The sequence below is a fragment of the Naegleria fowleri genome (genome assembly GCF_008403515.1).
Source record: "Naegleria fowleri strain ATCC 30894 chromosome Unknown tig16, whole genome shotgun sequence".
Classification (NCBI taxonomy): Eukaryota; Heterolobosea; class Eutetramitea; order Acrasida; family Naegleriidae; genus Naegleria; species Naegleria fowleri.
Window position 1 is genome coordinate 881,113 of NW_025407948.1, and position 19,338 is coordinate 900,450.

Here is a 19,338-nt window from a genome sequence, read left to right on the forward strand (position 1 = left end):
TGTATCGATTTGGATCACTCTTAAAGACCTCTTGATGATTCATGAGAACTCGATCAGTGGAGAGAGAAACAAGCCTTCAAAAAAAAATATTTGTCGTTGCAAAGACGGGTGGATGAACTTTAAGTTTCGAGAGAAGGCCCACAGATTAATGACTTTGCATTATAATTTCTATGATCGGCTTGAGGAAAGTTTGAAATTGTTGAAACAATTTGTACGTGATCATGGGCTAGATCAACAACAGGAAAATTCATTTTGCAGTAATGATAATTGGCCTTTCATTAGTGATGCAACTAATGACAACAAGAACAAATATTATCACTCACTCCCGTGGATGTTTTGGAATTATGGAATCGGATTCATTATTTGGGGCTCTTTTTACAAATAACTGCAGAAATGAGAGAATACGAAACCAAAAACCATTCGTTTTTTATGAGAATTTCATTTGATCATTATAGTGACAAGGCAATTGATGACATGTTTTGCCAAGTGGTTTTGAAACAATGCCAATTTTTACAACAACTTTATTCCAATAACGATTATATTGAGTGCTATATGTTTTTTGTATGTTGTTTCTCCTATGGATTCGGTTTATGAACTTTCTGATTTGGAACTAAAATTTTTGGAAAATGGTCATTTGCAAGGCAATTCAGATGTGGTCAAATCAATGAACATTCACTCTCATCTGACTGCTAAACCTTTCTACACACATTACGTTACAATTTAGAGCATGTACAATAGCTCAAATAATCTTTCTAATGACTATCATCCTGATATTTCTAAAATTCAAACACAACTTAAAGAACTATTGCAAAAAGTTCACATCGTTCAAAGGCATTATGCCAAACAATTCAAGTTCATTGATTCATGTTTGCTATTCAAAAGTTGAAAGTTCATTACTTTCTATACCATCCGAATTGCTAGAATCATCAGGAAGATATTTTGAAATTTGGGAAAATCATAATGGAAAGATGAATGCAGAATATAGACATGTCAAGTCGATACACAGGTTACACAATTCAACACTCACAGAAATTGTTTTAATGTTGACATGAGGCTTCAAAAAAAATTCGTTTAAATTCTGCATTCAATTAGTTCAGCACAAAATCAATGCAGCATGTGAACAACCAATACCACTGAGTACTTTATCACTTTCGTTCACATGCGAAAATGAATGCAATAAGGTCTGAAATTTTCTTGTTGAATTGAGAGCAAAGAGATCTGCATGGCAAAGAACGATTTTACATCTTAATTTACATCGTCATTATTTACATCAGGGAAACCCCTTCCAAGATGTCACCTTTGAATTCATCAATTAAGAATGACAGCAATCACTCGTTGATTTTAGTCAGCGCTATTAGATCATTTCTTTTGGATCAATAAACTTGTCATGATACAATTAATGAATTCAAGATTGGTCATGTTCACAATACCATGAAAACACTAATTACTGTGACCACTTTTATAACAAACAATACAATAATCATTTTCTTTTGATACTTGAATGGTTGGGTCATTAATTGTTCATGTTGTTTCGACTCTCTTACTTTCATAATCCTTCCATTACTCTCATTAATGACAAAGGTTGATCTCAACCACGGGTTGGTTCTCTCGTTTTGACGAGTATAAATCTTCTGAAGCATCATTTCAAACACATGAAAACTATTCGGACTCCATGCACTCGTTTCCACATATGGATAATTCAATTCTTTTGCCAATTTTTGACCCTCTTGAAAGGTCATTCTTCTCTCTTCGTTACTTAAATCATTCTTATTTCCAACCACTACATGCAATGCATTGTCCTTAACCAATCCTTTCAAAACAAATAAATTCCACTTGTGAAATTCTTCTCTATTGCTTTGACAAGTTTGTGACACATCCAACACATGAATGACTCCATCCGCTGGCTTTTATGATAATCCAAAGCATCAAAATGTTGTCCCATGATGCAGACATCCATAAAGACATGACCTGTAATTTGAACATGATCAAATGAAATGACATTTGAAACGAATGAAATGAGCTCAGCATATCCTTTTAGATTTTTAAATTTAGAAAAAGAACAAGCGAGTGAATATTTTCCGACTTGTGAACCTCCAATGATGAGAACTTGTAGTTCAAAATTCATGCAAATTTCCATTCAATCATTGTGAATGAATCATCATCTCTACCTACTCTTGAAGGTATGATTTTTTGGTTTTAATGGATTTGTGATCATTTGTTTTTTCAACTTTTGAAACAATGTCAAATCTTTTAAGTGAATTTCGGAATGTGACGATGAATTTCGGCATGACTGTGATGAATGTATTTCAAAATCCACCATCACGACATGCACATTCAATGCATCGGAGCGATTGGATGTTGTTTGTTGTTGTCTTTGAATCATTTTTTTCACATCACTAAACTCTTTGTCGATTGTTGCTGTTCAAAAACATTGCACAAAGATCCCTTTCATGGATTGATTTTATATTTAAACACTGAAAAACAAAACGAGTTCATTAAATCCATGCATTTCTAGAAAAAAAGTTCAAAAAAATGTCTGAAATGGAAACTATCACCACACATTCTCTCCCGATTGAAGTCATTCGAAAGGAAGAGGAAGAAACAAAAGATACCATCATTCAAGTAAACACAACCAATTCGGAAGAAGAAAATCCAAAGAAAAGAAAAACTCAAAACTCCTCCTCCGATAGGAAGAAGAAAAAGAAGAAGAAGAAACATCATAAAAAGGCTCAACAAGCATCATTCCGAGTGTTGAATGTTCAATTATTGGATCCTAAATATTTTCATACCATCACTAAAGAAGATGTAAAGAAATTATTTCCTGATGCCATTACCATTTCGAGAAATTCTGAAAAAACAATTCGGGTGGGATTTGCTAAGGAACAAGATTGTTTGAAATATTGCAAACAAGAAAAGAAGAAGATGAGAAAGAGAGATTTATTGAAAAATAATGAACGTGAATCAAAGGAAAAAGAAGAGAAGCAGGATGACAATGCTGAGAAGCAACATCTTAGTGATGATGAGGATGACGACTCAGAAGATCAATCCGATGAAAATGCAATGACAATGCAAGGAACTTCTAACACAATCAACGAGAAAGACATTAAGGAAAATAATTCAGGGAGCACATTAAAGAAATCGTTGGCAGAAGAAGTTGCTCCCTACAAGGTCAAAAAAGTCATTCATGGATTTAAGGTGAAATTGTGTCCTGAGAAAGTCAATGCCATCTCAAATCCAGAATGGAAAGCATTTACCAAAGACAAATCCATAGATGCTCATTGTTTGTGTGTTTTATTGGATAAGAAAATTGATGACAATACGTTGAGTCGTGAAACATTTATGAAATGTTTTCCCACAGCACAAAAAGCATTGAAAAATGGAAGAAGAATTGTTGTGCATTTCGAATCAGATGAATCATTAGAAAATTGTTTCGATGAATGTCAATCCAGTAACAAACTAGAAAAGAATGGATTCAAGTTTTATTTGAGACGAGCGACCAAAAAACAAGTCAAAATGAAAAAGGACGATTGGAACAAAGATTCCACAGAAAAATAAATAACGATTATTGAGACAAAGATGTGAGGGACGGTTGTAACAAAGAGTCGCTGTCTACATGTAGATGCAAACTTGATCCTATTTAGCTTTCATGAGAAGCGTCTCATCACTTGTTTGTCCACCAAAAACCATTTTATAAGTTGACAGTTTTGGCAACCTGTCAAACGCCAAATCAAGAAGAACAGCAACTAAAAAAAATTCAACACTATCAACCTAAGAGTTGTTATCCACCAGCAGTGGTCACTCCGCATCTCTCCACCTACAACAACAACAACAACATTGAGTGGTCCTCACTTCTCACAACTTGTCATCTCCGTCATCGTCTTGCCTTCCGATCTTCTTGTCTTCATACAACAATAGCAGACCAATCCGTTCAGCAACAACATTTCCAAATTTTCTCTCATTCAATTTCAAATTCTTGTTAGGAACTCTTAGATCCGTTTGACATTTGGCAGCAGCCGTACACACGTTGCATCATCCTCAACCTGAAAGATTAATTTCAAAATTCACAACAAAACAATTTCAAATTTATTCAATATCTCCAACAATTTTAAAATTATCAATATATAATGGTTCTTCACGTCACTGTCATTGGAGCCACAAATTTAGAGCGAAAACATTCCGATTCTTCCTATTCATCAGATCCTTTCGTAGTGGTCTCATTAGATCACAAACAATTTGCAAATGGTGACTATCATTTCCGAACGTCTGTTCAAAAGAATACTTTAAATCCTCAATTTAATGAGACATTTCAATTCACACTTCCGAAAAATTCATCTTTCGGTTCGATTGATGTCATCTTCGAAGTATACGATTGGAAAGTGATTGGAAAAAATGCTTCGATGGGACAAGCTCAAGCGAATTTATCAATTTTGAGGAGACAATTGAAAACAGTATGTGAATGCACATCGAAAGCAAACACAAGTTTGTCATTGATCTCTTCGAATGGAAATGTTAATAGCGCAGCATTAGGATCATGTGATTGTTCATGCTGCATGAAAGCAATGTCTAAAGGCATTGTGACAAGTGACAGTACTCAACAGCAGCCATGTGAAACAACCTCATGTAGTGACAGTCGTATGAAGAACATTAATTTAATGTCTACTCTTATGAGTAACAGCATTGAAGGAATTCCTTCTTCTTCTTCTTTAACATCATCGTCTTCTTCGCTTTATCACACTTTGGATACCACAAATAGTATTACTAGTATCAGTGATAACCGTCAAATACCAAATCCGTCTGATGTCACTTCTCCTCACAATTCTAAAATTCAAGTATCAGAACGAAAATGTACGTGTCACCATCGAAAAATATATAAACGAGAGCCACAACGACTGAAATTAGAATTGATTGGATACATGCATAAAGGAAATTCATTTATTGAGGTGGAACTGATGGCAGATGAAAATGACTTTAAGAAGTGTCATTAATGAAATTGACAACAATTGCAAACATTAGAGTTTCAGCATCGAATGGTCAATTTGAGAGTTTCAATCTCTAGAGAATTTGTGGATTGAAGTTATTCGTTGAAAATATACAAAGACATGATCATCATCTTGTAAGCCTTTACAAGAAAACAGTGCAATCTCATTCATATGTTTGTTGTGGATGAAGTTTCCATTCCAACATTTGCACATTTCCAGAAATGTACATTGCTTGTTTGTATAAAGCAATCCTTTACTTTTGAAAAATGTAATGTACTTTTTGAATACATCAACACAAATTTCTGTGAGCCCGTCTTCATGAAATTGGACAACCTTCATTGTCCACTCTGAAGACAGCCGTCTCACATATGAAATATAATATTTCACAAAGAACCCCTAAAAGAGGTTGAAATATTTCACAACAACATTAATGTTGTGCTCGTAGAACTATATCTGTACAGCGTCCAAACTCGTCTTTTTCCAATAATCGAAAATGTCTTCCAATTCTTACGACATTCTGATGAAATATTCTCAAAAACAACACGACATGAAAATGACCATTTAGTCTCGCACTCTCCTCAGGCAACTCTCCAAAACATCTCAAATATCGATTCGCACCTTGCCTTAATAAATATTTCACAAGTTTTAAATTTCCAACACTACATGCACAATGGAGTGGTAAAAACTTTCGTTGAGCTCTCTCCGATCCTGTATAATTTAACACTTCATTCATTAAGATGCGTCCTCCATTCCTTTCGTAATACAATGCTCGTCCATGAGGTTTCACTATAGTTTTAAAAAATGTTTTCACATGTTCAAAGACATTTGGAGAATTCTTTTGAATGATGGAAATGAGTTGATTGGCAAAATCCATAATCATTAATGCCCGAAAACCCATTCGTGTCGAATGATTGTATTGAGATAAAATGCAATAGAAAGGAAGTGAATGTTGCGTTGGTGGTGTTGAATTCAATTCATCATCATGATTGGAAGCATTGAGAGGGTTATTTGAAGTGGGCTCTAGGATTCCTGCAGTCATGTCTGTTTGGATGATTGGACTCAAAGTATTGTCATGGAGGAGTGAAGGTTTTGCGTCAAATGTCAAATTGAGTTGAGAAACGTCTGTCGTCTTGTTAGGGGGAGTATGATTCAAAACAACAGCAATATCATCATGAATCGAAGAGGATGACTCTTGTTCTGTACAAGTCGTGATGATGTTCGTTAAATTTTCATACTCTGAATCGCCATGATGTTGAATAGGCACCACCACCACCACCACTGGTAATGAAGATGAAACTTCATTGGAAACGACATGTCCTTCATTGGTAAAGGCGTTAGTTGTGGCCACAGAGGAAGTGTTCACTAACACTTGACCGTGAAGGTCTCTTTTCCCATTTTGGAAAGAGACACCATTTCGATTCTCATCATGCTCCATCATGAAATCCATCATGATCGTATTTGTGTTGCAAATTGAAATTTTCTTCTTCTCACTAATACTGAAGGATGAGTATGAGTAGTCATGATCATGTTGTTGTTTCTGTTGTTGTTGTTGTTGATTTCGATGAATCATGATTGGAATGAAAGGTTGTTGTTGTGATGAGTGATGATTCATTTGCCAAGTTGGCATGATTGAAAATCCTCCAATGCTCCAATGTGATGAAGAATGCTCAATATTATCTTGTTGATGAGTCAATAAGGTGGAAGATGGAGGTGATTGTGGAAGAGGAAGTGAAGATTGCATTTCGATTGAAAGATTTTCTTCAAAATGATGGCAAGCTGGATCTTCTAAAACAGCAACGGAATGCATTTCTTCTGGAAATGGTTTGGTGAGAGATGAGAGAGGTGAACAGGTGGTAGTGAGATTTTTTTGACTTTTGGAAGAGTCGTTGAAAGCTATGTGGACTTGACTTGAATTGGAATCAGTCATGGTCTGTTGGCAAGGTGGGTAAGTGACATTTGATGGTAAGTGAATGCTGGTGGTATTTATCGTGTGACTATTGTTGTTGGTGGTGCTGTTGTGATTGCTCATCATGATGAAATAGTTATTTTGTTGTTGATTCATTAAATCGACCACTGAGTCCGATGATTGTCGTTGAGTCGACAATTGACTGCTCGAAAGTGAGGAAGAAATGGTCGAAGAATTGGCAGAGTTAATAATTGAGAGCGTTGAAGAGCAATCTGAAATGTTGACACTCCATCGATTGTTGTTGTTATTGAAATTGTTAAAGTTGTTTCCATTCGGGTACATGACAGATGTCGAAGAGGAAGAAGAATTAATATCCGCAGAATTATTCACAAGAATCTGTGAAGAAAGGTTTGTGGAAGGAGGTCTTAATTGTTGTGATTGCTTATGAAGGCTCAATTTCATTTCATGCAAGTTTAATGAGTTTCTATATTTGGTGTTTGATTGGGATCTTTGAGGAGTGACAGAAGGCACATGTGAAGAAGAAAATGACTGTGGCTTTATCAGAGACGATGATGATGACAGATCTTGAGAGGATGAATTTATGACTTGTTGTTGCTGATGTTTGGGAGAACGACGTGTTGAAGCTTCCTCCTCTTGGTGTTGTTGACCCATTGGAATACTGACAGCTGTCGTGTTGGAATTCTTTCGTGCAGATTTCAGTTTATGAACTTTGTTGTGTAGAGCCGAAAATATTGAAACCATCTGATGGTGATGACAACGATTGTGAGTTTGTTATTGAATGATTGTGCACCATGCGGCGCTCTTTACGTGAACGTTTGCCTTTTTTTATGTGTCAAACTATTTACGAAGGATCCGTTGAAGGACAGACATTTGATGTTCGCTCTTTCGAAAGGATTGAAATACGAATTGGGGTGAAGGTCGTCTTGGTCACGATGTGAGATTCATTTATGATGAAAATAAATGTATCACTGTGAATCATTTCGAACCATTTATTTATTGCACCGCCTTTTCTCTTTTCATCTTTTCAATATGCATGGTTTTGAAAAAGTTCAAGTTCTCACTCCCAAAAAAAAATATTACAACTCTTTACAAGAAACTTACAGATAGAGGTTCGAATATTATATTATTATTATTATTAATAATTGTAATTAAAATTATTATTATTTCATTCTCTGATCTTTCAAAGAATTAGTGTCTATGGGATTCTTTGAAAAGTTTAGAAAGAGAGATCAAAAATCATCACCACGACCATCCTCGGAATCCATGCAATCATCATCGGAAGTTGAAACATCATCCACTACCAAACCAATGAATCTCACTGGTTCTGTGGATATTGTTACTTATGGGATTCCTTTTTCCTTAAATCAACCAACCCCCACTACATTTGAAAGGAGATCACTCCCATTCCCGATAGGAGCTCAGATCAAGGAAATTATTGGAGGAGGAACGTTTTGTGTGATTCGTAGTGATTCAGATGAACTCTTCTTCAAATCAACAACATCAACAGATTTTCAACCATTATTGCGCTTTCTTTCAGGAACCCAACCCACAACACCAGGTCCTTTTTTCATGAACGGAACACTCAATTATTGCCATATCAATTACAAGAAGAAAATTGATGATTTTAAATTAGATTCGAGGAATGCATGTTATGAATTGAAGGAAGTGCATTGTGGACAATACTTTATTTTACTCAGAATGATGAATGATTTATTGGTATATCTCAGCATTACGAATTACATTGCTTTGGTTGACCATAGTTATGTCATTTCGAATTATCATTCAGAGACAAGAAAGCTGAAACATATTTATGTTGGTCCATTGAGCCAACACACAATTATTCTCAAGAATGACGATACCATTGATTATTTTGAATGTTATCAACGTTTCACAAAAACAGAAGAAAAGCCACTTCCCATCAAAGAAGGTCACAAAATCGTCAATTGTGCTTGTGCTGGAAGATCTACCTTTATAGTCGTTGAGGATCCAACAGATCACTCTCATCATTTATTTGTGCACGGAGACAATCAATTCATGGTCCAGAGTGGATTGAGCAGCATGTATTCCTTTGCTCCTTTAACAAACACTCCCTTCTCAGGAAAGAGAGTGAAAGATATCAAGTGTGGTTATTTTCATACATGCATATTGATGGAAGATGGCTCCGTTTATACGTGCGGATATAATGCTTATTGCCAATTAGGATACTCTGGAGGGGACTCGGAACTTCAACTCGTTAAATTTCCAACGTTGCCCTTGTCATCTGAATCATATACTTATCCAAATAATTCAGAATCAAGTTCTTGTTTCCGAACCAAATCAGTTCTCTGCTCTTCTATTGCCACACTTTTTATCAGTGAAAAAGGGTTTATTATGGTTGGAGATCCTGTATCATCCTTGCAGAGAAAAGTTTCATTTGGTCCCAATGTTATGGCATTCAATTATTCGTTTGGAAATGATCCAATAGAAACGGTAGTTGGTTTAAAACCTCTTGGTTCTAACTCGGTTGCAGTTGGTGGATGGCATTTTGTTATTTATCACAAAGCCTCCATGTCCATGAAACATTTAAGGTATTTCTTTAAGAATTTGTGCCAATTTGCCAAGATTACTGACAGTGATGCAGCAGAACACGAGAATTCTCAATTTTCAGACATTTCATTTTCATTCTAATCCGTTTATTATTCAATAAACCTCCTGAATTTTCATTCTAATGTTTTAATCAACGATTCTTGAAATGAATTAATTGTTATCAATATTACACATTGAATGTAACTTTAAGGTTGTTACACAACAGCAATGTAACTTCTTGATTTCATTAGGATGAAACTTGAGTCTTGCATGTCAAACAACAATCGATCATAAACGGACATGGCATTTCACCTTTCTCCAACAGACAAAAAAATTGTTCATCGACAACACCTGTATTGCGCAATGACTCAAGCACAAGATATTCTCTCACGTCTCGAGAAGTGTGTCTCTCGATTGGAAAAGATTGATTTTTCGTCATCGAGTGGTGGTGGCAAAAGCAGTGGCAATGCTGGATCATCAGCTCCTCAAGTTGTAGCCTACGATGACTATTATAGTTCACATGTGGTCCCATTGTTGGAGACTTGTAAGAAGATCGGAGGTGATCTTGCATCAGCTGTAGGTGTTGTTTTTTGTTGTGTCAATGTCTTGAAACTAGTTTCAATTCTATCTGACATTTATTCATCATGTTTTCGTATTTCTGTTTGATGAAACGAATTCGGGACAAACTTCAATTGGATCTTTTATTTACATGTAAATTGGAATTGCTGTTAAATTCTTTTTCGAACACCATGGATGACAACAACCACACAACCACCCAAATATGGATGGCTGAGCACAGAAATCCTTCATTGAAGCTGGCTTCCAAGGTTTGGGTCGTGTCATTAAACTCTCCTCCACTCACAGCAAACCTTCCAGCGATGCTGTTTTGGGAGAAATTTTGGAAAAGAGTGGAATTGGTTCAGCACTTTCCTCCTCTGCCGATTTCCGTTTCAAGAACTTTAAGAGTCCTCTCGCTAATCATTTATATGTGGTTGAGGAAGGTTTGAAAGTGGTCTTGTGGCCAACCTCCACCACTGCTGTGAGCTATGTGAAGGAAATGGTGAATGCTGTTCAATTTTACACGAACAAAATTTTGACCTCAACGAAAGGAAATAATGATGCCGAATTGCATAAATCCTTTGTGAGTCAATGGAAGAATGCTATTGAGGAATTGGCAGTCTATGTGAAAGAGTATCACATGAGTGGATTGAATTGGAGCAAGAGTGGAGAAAAGGCGACACCAAATGCCTTGAAATAATGTTGTTTCATATATATTGTTCGTTGTGTGTGTTCAAAAACACTTGCAATATTTATTGATCGAATGTATTTTAATTAATTACTGTAGTATTAAACCAGTCTGAAGGTTTTTTGGATTATTCTTTCCTTGCGAATGCCAAAGTGCATGTTAAATATGGAATTTTTAAATACGTTCAAAAAAAATTCGTTACTCAAAAGATGGTATGTTCATCCTTTCCACACGCACAAGCCTTTAAAAACCACAACCAACCTTCCTCATTTCTTGTTGTTGATGCACACAACAACCAACGCAATGATTCTATGAATTCAAACTTGATAATATTATTTCCCAACATCAATGAACCGACTCAACACTTTTGTTGAATCGGTTGTTGTATGATTACTTTATCGCTTTTTCATTCCTTCGGCTTGAACTCTCCCACAATATGTATTCTTTCTTATAACGTTGTATGGATTTTGAAATCTCATCGCTCCATGTCCAATAATAATAATATGGTTTGATGCAATTTGCACACACAGTCTGAAGCATCCCCACCAAGAAGTCCACACAGAAGTCCACCTCATCATCCAGGAAGTCCACATTCACCTGGTCGTCGTGATGATAGATACGACAATGAGAGAAGATATGACGAACGTCGTGATGATAGATACGAGGGTAGAAGATCCTATGATGATCGTCGCGAGAGAAGATATGAAGGAAGAAGATACGATGACGAGCCTCGTGGAGGAAGATACGAAGGTAGAAGATATGACGACAGAAGAGAGAGAGAGGATGACATGTAAGTTGTTTGTCTTGTGTATTTGATGATGCAAATTTTGTGTTGTAACATTCCCTTTTGCACGAACGATTGATGCCTTTCTTCATCCCACTATACACTTCACAGTTTGCAAGCTGAAAAATCCAAGGCTACCTCCATCTTTGTAGGTAGTTTAGACCACAACATCACCGAGAATGACTTGCGTGAAACCTTCTCCAAGTTCGGTGTTGTTGAGAATGTTAAACTTGGTGTTACCAAGCAAGGACGCCCTCTAGGTTATGCTTTTGTTGCTTTCTCTAACAGGGATGATTGTGAGAAGGCTTACAACGCAGTCAAGGATGGTGAAGTTGGAGGTCAAAATCACAAATGGGCCGTTGACTATGATGTTGGTAAGGAAAAGAAGATTCAAATGGGTATTCCACCAGCAGGACCAAGAAGAAGATATGGAGGTTCTTCGAGAGGTGGCGGAAGAAGATACGACGATGATCGTTATGGGGGTGGTTACAGAAGAGATCAAGGTAGCAGATATCATCCATACAGCAGAAGAACACCACCATACAGAGGTGATAGAGGTGATAGACCATCTCCTCATGGTGGCTATCCAAGATATGGAAGTCCAAGAAGATCTCCAATGTACGATAGACCTAGAAGAGACCGTAAGTTATTATTTCACGTGGATTTTATTTAACAATTTTTTGTTGTTTAACCCTTAATGGGTTCTTCATATCGCTCGACACTTGAATGCATTTCACCATAATGACGACTTGACAATGCTCCTATCCATTCTTGTGTACAACAACAACTCCATCCAAATCACGATGCTTGCCACCTTAATTATTATTGCGATCCACTTTGCCAATATTTATGGATGAATCGTCTTTGTTGCATGAAATTCTTATGGCTATGAAATTTTGTTGGGCGACTGTTTGAATCCGTTTTTGTGACTCGATATTGTATTGTAGGTGGAAGTCCAAGAGGCAATTATTAGATGATGCATCCTTTTCATATACCTACAACAGAGACTTAAATTCTCAACAGCAAGCTAGTCAGAGAAATGGCTGAGAGAATATTGAAATAAAACAGATGTAGACATACAGAGAGAAGAATAAGAGAAGAGCACATATTTTACCTGAAGTGTTGAACAATTCCCAAGAATATCAACATGATCTTGATCGAGACTTTTGATTGCGAATAACAATCAAACAGAACGTCTTTATCTGAATATCGAATATCTGGAGTTGATTGTGAACACATGACCATATTGACATGAAATTTAGAATTGTTTAAGGCATGTCAATACGCGTTGATTCGAATAATAATCGAGATAACCGTAACTTATACTTGATATTGCTACTCAATCGCCATATATAGAATATCATTTTAATTGTGGGATGACCTGCATGGACATCATGATCAAACCACTGCAATTAAAATGAAACAGATATGTCGATTGAAGCAATATCGAGAGACGTTATTCCGTTGTCACTTTTGGCCTTATGATCAACTCTTGTAAGGGAGGGAGGGATTAAGGTAAGTACATCCTTCCCACTCCTCGTCACTGCAAACGAATGTTCACAATCTTGTGAAAATAAATACCCATGCCTGAATTGTTTTTGTGTGTGACAAATGAGATCCTGTTCTCTTGCAGGAATATGGAGAATTAAGCGGGATTTTTTGTGCAATTTAGCGAAGTGGTAGGCCAACAAAATTCGCGAATTGTATCGACACATATTTGGGCTTGATTCGTGTCCATTCAAAAAAAATCAACGAAGAACAACTCGAGACCGTCTTGGTGAGGTAAGCTGATTTCATGACGAGTATTTTCTCAACGATCAACAACACACAATACCACCTCCTTCTTGACTACTCATGATCTTTTCTCGATCAGCATTCGTTGGTCAAGTCAAATAATCCTTCTCTTTGTCCTTTTTCATACGTTTTTGTACTGCGATCATTTGATCAGACCTTTTGTATCACATCTTGATACTGTGTAATATTATTATTGCTACTCACTATTGAGAGATTATTGAACAGTAGGTACTCGTGTTCGTTCTCATAACCACAAGCCAACATTCTCATCAATAACTATTCCATAAACAGCCACTGAAACAGTTCTCATCATCATGAAAAAGCTTTGCATCCAACAAGCACAGCGTCACTCTTCCAACAGAAATGTTGGCACAACTACGTCTGCTGCCAAGATCCTTGTCCAACACAAGAGTCATTCACTTGCTACTTCCTATCAGATGGACTCTCTCACCAACAACTCAAAGGCCAATTTTAGTTCTTCCAAATTCAGTTTGAGAGAGTTTGAAAAGTTACTAGTTGCAAATAGAGGTGAAATTGCAACAAGAATTTTAAGAACTGGCCATGAAATGGGTATACGAACAGTTTCTATCTATGCCAAACAGGATGCTTCCTCTATGCATCGTTACAAAGCAGATGGTAAGTCACTTGTTTTAGAAATGGCATCTTTTTGATCAAACACACAATGATCATGATTGTAATTTACATGTTTCTTTGACAACTGTATGCATTGTGTGACTATATTTCTTCTTTTGGGAATGATGTTTGATTTTAAATTTTAATACACTTTTGATGTATTATTAACACTTGCATCACTGATCGCTGTTAGAGAGCTACGTCATCGGAAAAGACAGAGCTGAACCATTGGGTCCTGTGGATGCCTATCTTTGCATTCCAGAGATTATCAAAATTGCAAAAGACAATGGTGTGGATGCCATTCACCCTGGTTATGGGTTCTTATCAGGTATGTGTTTGTGTGTATGGCATGAGCTGTCATTTATTAATTGTCATGATTTTGCATGAAAATTAAAGAGAGAGCCGATTTTGCAAGAGCTTGCAAGGAGAATGGCATTACATTTATTGGTCCGGTAAGTTTTCCATTTGAATCTAACATATATAATTTTTAACATGCATCTACTGTTCGTTTCGAATTTACATCTTGTGATCCTTTTTGCTATTCACTTCTTGTGATAATTACCAATTGTCCTCTCCGAAAAGACCGATGATGTGGTTGAGGCCCTCGGAGATAAAACCACTGCAAGAAAGTTGGCTCAACAAATTGGAATTCCTGTCGTTCCAGGTACCGAAAATGTAAGTTCCAAAATTCCAATTTTAAAGTACAAATTGGTTCAATCATTTCCGACACACATTCACAATTTTGAACATCATCATTCCTAGGCTGTCACAAGCATTGTCGAAGCTAAAAGATTCTGTGCCGATATCAATTTTCCTGTCATTCTCAAAGCAGCCCATGGTGGAGGTGGTCGAGGAATGCGTATTGTTCGTCGTATGGATGATCTTGAAGAGGCCTTCCAAAGAGCATCTTCCGAAGCTTTGAATGCATTCGGTAGTTCAGCAGTTTTCATTGAAAAGTATGTGGAAAATCCTCGTCACATTGAAGTGCAAGTGTTGGCAGACAAGTATGGAAATGTCGTTCACTTGTACGAAAGAGATTGCTCTGTTCAAAGAAGACACCAGGTAGGTTTTTCATTTGAGTTTTCTGTTGTTTGACAAGTGATGAATGACCCTGTGTTATTTCTTCTTTGTTTCAATGGAATGTCAACTTGCCCTTTTTTTAGAAAGTTGTCGAGATTGCTCCAGCTCCACATTTAGATCCTCAAGTCAGACAAAGAATCCTTAATGATGCTACTCGTTTGGCACTTCATGTGAAATATGTCAATGCAGGTACTTTTGAATTTCTAGTCGATTCAAATGGTAAAGATTATTACTTTATCGAAGTGAATCCAAGACTTCAAGTCGAACACACCGTCACTGAGGAAATTACAGGAATTGACATTGTTCGTAGTCAAATTCTCATTGCAGAAGGAAAGAGTCTCGAAGAAATTGGTCTCAAACAAGAACTCATTCAAGTGAGAGGTGCTGCCATTCAATGTCGTGTCACCACTGAAGATCCTTTGAATGGTTTTCAACCTGACACTGGTGTCATTGAGGCGTTTAGAACAGGAGAAGGAATGGGTATTCGTTTGGATATTGGTTCTGGATATGTAGGCTCAAGGATTTCACCATTCTATGATTCCTTACTTGTCAAAGTCATTGGTAAGGGTCTAACACATGAAGAAGCAAGTAACAAATTGAGAAGAGCTTTGGCAGAATTTAGAATTCGGGGTGTGAAAAATAACATTCCATTTCTTTTAAAAGTCTTGTCACATGAAAAGTTCTTGCATGGATATGTAGACACTTCATTCATTGATACGACACCAGAATTGTTCCAATTTTTATCGAGTGGAAACAGAGCTCAAAAGCTTCTTGCATTCCTCGGAGAAACAGTTGTGAATGGTCCAACCACTCCATTGGCTACCAATTTGGAACCATCACGTAGAGATCCAATTATCCCTGAAACACCAAAGACATCACTTCCTAAGGGATGGAAACAAATTTTAGGTGAACAAGGTCCTGAAGCATTCGCCAAAGCCATTCGCCAGAGCAAACCTTTATTGATTACTGACACCACCATGCGTGACGCTCACCAATCGTTGTTGGCCACTCGTGTCAGAACCAAAGACCTATTAGCTATTGCTCCTTACACTGCACATGCTATGGCTAAATGTCTCTCATTGGAAATGGGAGGAGGTGCCACATTTGACGTGTGTTTGAATTTCCTTAGAGAATGTCCATTTGACAGATTGGCAAGATTGAGAGAAGCAATTCCTAACATTCCATTCCAAATGTTATTCCGTGGTAGTAACGCAGTAGGTTATACTGCCTATCCAGACAATGTGGTTTACAAGTATTGCAAAGAGACAGTCAAGTATGGAATGGACATTTTTAGAATTTTCGATTCTTTGAATTATTTGCCAAACAGTAAGTGACTTTGGATGGTTTTATATTGATATTCTCATAGATTCTTTTCATGAACTCTAATTCATCTATTTCCATGAATTCTATCTCATATATTTTCACTACACATGATGATCTCTTTTGAATTCTCCATCACAAAATACGCATCGATCTGTATTTCACTCCTTTTAGTGGAATTGGGTATTGATGCTGTCGGAAATGCTGGAGGTGTCATTGAGGCAGCCATCTCCTACACTGGCGATGTGAGCGATCCAAAAAAGACCAAATATAATCTCGAGTATTATCTTAAACTGGCTCGAGCTCTGGTCGAAAAGGGCATTCATATTTTGTGTATTAAGGACATGGCTGGATTATTGAAACCAGAAGCAGCCAAAATGTTAATTGGAGCTCTTCGTAAGGAATTTCCTAACACACCCATTCATTTACACACTCATGACACTGCTGGAACTGGTGTTGCTACTGCATTGGCTGCAGCTCAAGCAGGTGCTGATATTATTGATGCCGCCATTGACAGCATGTCAGGAATGACCTCACAACCAAGTTTGGGAGCCATTGTGGCATCCTTACAAAATACTCCTCTCGATACAGAACTTGACTTGAAACAACTTTCAACTGTTTCAAATTATTGGGAACAAGCTCGAGGTCTCTATGCTCCATTCGAATGTACCACCACCTTGAGAAGTGGTTCCAGTGATGTCTATACACATGAAATTCCAGGAGGACAATATACCAATTTGCAATTCCAAGCATTTAGTTTAGGATTGGCCGATCAATTCCCCAAGATTAAGAAAGATTATGAAATTGCAAATCGAATTTTAGGAGATATTGTGAAAGTAACTCCAAGCAGTAAGGTTGTTGGAGATTTGGCTCAATTCATGGTTCAGAATAATCTCAGTGAAAAAGATGTCATTGAAAAAGCAGATCAATTGTCATTCCCTAATTCTGTGATTGAATACTTTGAAGGTAAACTTGGAATTCCATATGGTGGATTCCCAGAACCTCTAAGAACAAAAGTCATGAGAGGAAAACCATCCATTGAAGGAAGACCAGGTGCATCAATGCCAGCACTCGATTTTGACAAGTTGAAACAGAAATTGTTGCAAGATTTTGATTTCAATGCCTCAGATGCTGATTTGTTGTCGTATGCATTGTTCCCCAAAGTGTTTGAAGATTACTTACTCTTCAAACAACAATTTGGTGACATTTCCAATTTGGGAACACGTGAATATTTTAAGGGAATTAAGGTCGGAGAAGAAATTGAAATTGAACTTGAAAAGGGTAAAGTATTGCACATCAAATTGAAAGCCATTGGTGAAGTGGGTACTGATGGAAAGAGAGAAGTCTATTTCGAAGTGAATGGTCATCCAAGATTAGTGCTCGTTCAAGATAAGAAACTATCCAAGGAACTCAAGATTCGACCAAAGGCAAGCAAGAAGGATCCAAATGAAATTGGAGCACCAATGCCTGGCAAGGTCATTGATGTGAAGGTGAAGGAAGGAGACAAGGTGAAGAAGGGTGATACTTTAATTGTGCAAAGCGCCATGAAGATGGAAACTCAAATTAAGTGCAACACAGATGGTGTGATTAAGACATTAGCTGTGAAAGTTGGAGATGAATTGACTGGTGGAGATTTGGTGTGTGTGATCGCACCTTAATTCATTGTGTGACATTAAATGAATAATTATTGTTTTCCTTCAGTAGTGAGCGTGTTAGTGTTCTGAGAGATCACATGATGGCCAAGTTGTATCTTGGTTTATTCATTGTCATGACTTTTGCAAAATTCAAAGATAGCAGCAACAGGAAGATGATCGGATATGGTTGCACCTTCTTCGTCAATATCGCACTCTTTCAAATAGGGTTTCAATTCTTCATTACATATGATATAGTCAATTCTAGTATTGAGCCTCGAAGAGCCAATAATTTGATTATCGTCCAATAAATCGTGTGGATGACATTCTTTCCAACAGTCCACTTTCGATACTTGGTTCCTCTGTTTATACTTTTCTTCAATATCCTCAACACGATCAAAAAACTCATCATAGTCATCATCATGCTGAGAATATTTCCCTTCAAACAAATACTCGGCAATCATGGTGTGGGCAGGTTCCCATCCCCACTCAATTCTATGTTTTGCAATTTTGTTCCAGAACTCGGGCGTATAATCGTCCTCTCTCATTGAATTAAAGTCTCCCATTAAAATATAATTTGCATTTGTGGTATTGTCGTTTGGATGAGCAGTGTTAGAATTACTAGTTTTTTGTTGTTGTGGCGGCATGTTACCAATGGCTTCATCTTGAGAGGATGCATGATTTTCATCTTGGTGATGATGCTCTTGCATAAATTCTTCCATGAATTTCACTCCTCGTTTCATTTGCTTCATTCTCTTTTTCTCTTGCACATGATCCAAATGAGTGAGAAATAGGAATTGAACATGGGGATGATCAATTTTCAATCCGACCATACATCGATCATCAGCAATTTGCTCCGATGATGATTCAAGAATTTTAAATTTGCTCAACACAGCATTCGATTCATAGAAACCATTGGCATTGCCCACAAAGTATTTGTAAGTTGTTTTCCCCTCTTTCCTCATCCACTCATTCAATCCCGATACAAGGCATTGAAACTGCGGTAGAGACTTCATTCAAGCCAACCACATCGTAATCTTTGATGATGAGATTGAGTCCGAGGGAAGCGATGATGGTAGTTATAACAACGAAGACGACGATGAAGATGACGACGAGGACAGTGAAGAAGACTTCACACCCAGCAAAAAGCTCCCAAACTCGACTTGGTGGCAGGTAAAGCGAGCTCTTCTGCTGCAGGAAGTAGCAGCAATGCCACGAACTCGTCTTCAACTAACAGTTTCTATGAGGTGATGATTTCGTTGCCTCGCCACAATTTCAATCGAGTGGTCCGAGTTCCAACCCTTACTACTATGCACCATTTCCACAACATTATTATGAATGCATATTCATGGTCAGATGGTCACTTACATAAATTTAGC

At 37.2% G+C, this 19,338-nt stretch overlaps 9 protein-coding genes across 9 annotated transcripts; 6 read left to right on the forward strand and 3 right to left on the reverse strand.

Moving 5' to 3' along the window:
• Positions 1 to 1,421: 1,421 nt before the first annotated feature.
• On the reverse strand, positions 1,422 to 2,383 carry FDP41_013040 (uncharacterized protein; the record flags this gene model as incomplete). The annotated part of the gene is made up of 3 exons (XM_044703627.1): positions 1,422 to 1,904; positions 1,952 to 2,106; positions 2,173 to 2,383. 3 exons carry the CDS (start codon positions 2,381 to 2,383, stop codon positions 1,422 to 1,424), a joined length of 849 nt encoding a protein of 282 aa, XP_044565965.1.
• Positions 2,384 to 2,532: 149 nt separating this feature from the next.
• FDP41_013041 (uncharacterized protein) lies at positions 2,533 to 3,555 on the forward strand (the record flags this gene model as incomplete). Its single annotated transcript, XM_044703628.1, has 1 exon — positions 2,533 to 3,555. The coding sequence occupies one exon, from the start codon at positions 2,533 to 2,535 to the stop codon at positions 3,553 to 3,555; it is 1,023 nt and encodes a 340-aa protein (XP_044565966.1).
• A 569-nt stretch (positions 3,556 to 4,124) lies between these two features.
• On the forward strand, positions 4,125 to 4,985 carry FDP41_013042 (uncharacterized protein; the record flags this gene model as incomplete). The annotated part of the gene is made up of 1 exon (XM_044703629.1): positions 4,125 to 4,985. The coding sequence occupies one exon, from the start codon at positions 4,125 to 4,127 to the stop codon at positions 4,983 to 4,985; it is 861 nt and encodes a 286-aa protein (XP_044565967.1).
• Positions 4,986 to 5,406: 421 nt separating this feature from the next.
• FDP41_013043 (uncharacterized protein) lies at positions 5,407 to 7,647 on the reverse strand (the record flags this gene model as incomplete). The annotated part of the gene is made up of 1 exon (XM_044703630.1): positions 5,407 to 7,647. The coding sequence occupies one exon, from the start codon at positions 7,645 to 7,647 to the stop codon at positions 5,407 to 5,409; it is 2,241 nt and encodes a 746-aa protein (XP_044565968.1).
• Positions 7,648 to 8,103: 456 nt separating this feature from the next.
• Positions 8,104 to 9,573, forward strand: FDP41_013044 (uncharacterized protein; the record flags this gene model as incomplete). The annotated part of the gene is made up of 1 exon (XM_044703631.1): positions 8,104 to 9,573. The coding sequence occupies one exon, from the start codon at positions 8,104 to 8,106 to the stop codon at positions 9,571 to 9,573; it is 1,470 nt and encodes a 489-aa protein (XP_044565969.1).
• Positions 9,574 to 9,834: 261 nt separating this feature from the next.
• FDP41_013045 (uncharacterized protein) lies at positions 9,835 to 10,729 on the forward strand (the record flags this gene model as incomplete). Its single annotated transcript, XM_044703632.1, has 2 exons — positions 9,835 to 10,047; positions 10,271 to 10,729. 2 exons carry the CDS (start codon positions 9,835 to 9,837, stop codon positions 10,727 to 10,729), a joined length of 672 nt encoding a protein of 223 aa, XP_044565970.1.
• Positions 10,730 to 10,926: 197 nt separating this feature from the next.
• On the forward strand, positions 10,927 to 12,474 carry FDP41_013046 (uncharacterized protein; the record flags this gene model as incomplete). Its single annotated transcript, XM_044703633.1, has 4 exons — positions 10,927 to 10,929; positions 11,248 to 11,507; positions 11,613 to 12,142; positions 12,449 to 12,474. The coding sequence occupies 4 exons, from the start codon at positions 10,927 to 10,929 to the stop codon at positions 12,472 to 12,474; spliced, it is 819 nt and encodes a 272-aa protein (XP_044565971.1).
• A 1,135-nt stretch (positions 12,475 to 13,609) lies between these two features.
• Positions 13,610 to 17,986, forward strand: FDP41_013047 (uncharacterized protein; the record flags this gene model as incomplete). Its single annotated transcript, XM_044703634.1, has 7 exons — positions 13,610 to 13,931; positions 14,122 to 14,256; positions 14,325 to 14,380; positions 14,511 to 14,603; positions 14,691 to 14,990; positions 15,092 to 16,334; positions 16,503 to 17,986. 7 exons carry the CDS (start codon positions 13,610 to 13,612, stop codon positions 17,984 to 17,986), a joined length of 3,633 nt encoding a protein of 1,210 aa, XP_044565972.1.
• Positions 17,987 to 18,084: 98 nt separating this feature from the next.
• FDP41_013048 (uncharacterized protein) lies at positions 18,085 to 18,975 on the reverse strand (the record flags this gene model as incomplete). The annotated part of the gene is made up of 1 exon (XM_044703635.1): positions 18,085 to 18,975. The coding sequence occupies one exon, from the start codon at positions 18,973 to 18,975 to the stop codon at positions 18,085 to 18,087; it is 891 nt and encodes a 296-aa protein (XP_044565973.1).
• Positions 18,976 to 19,338: the final 363 nt, after the last annotated feature.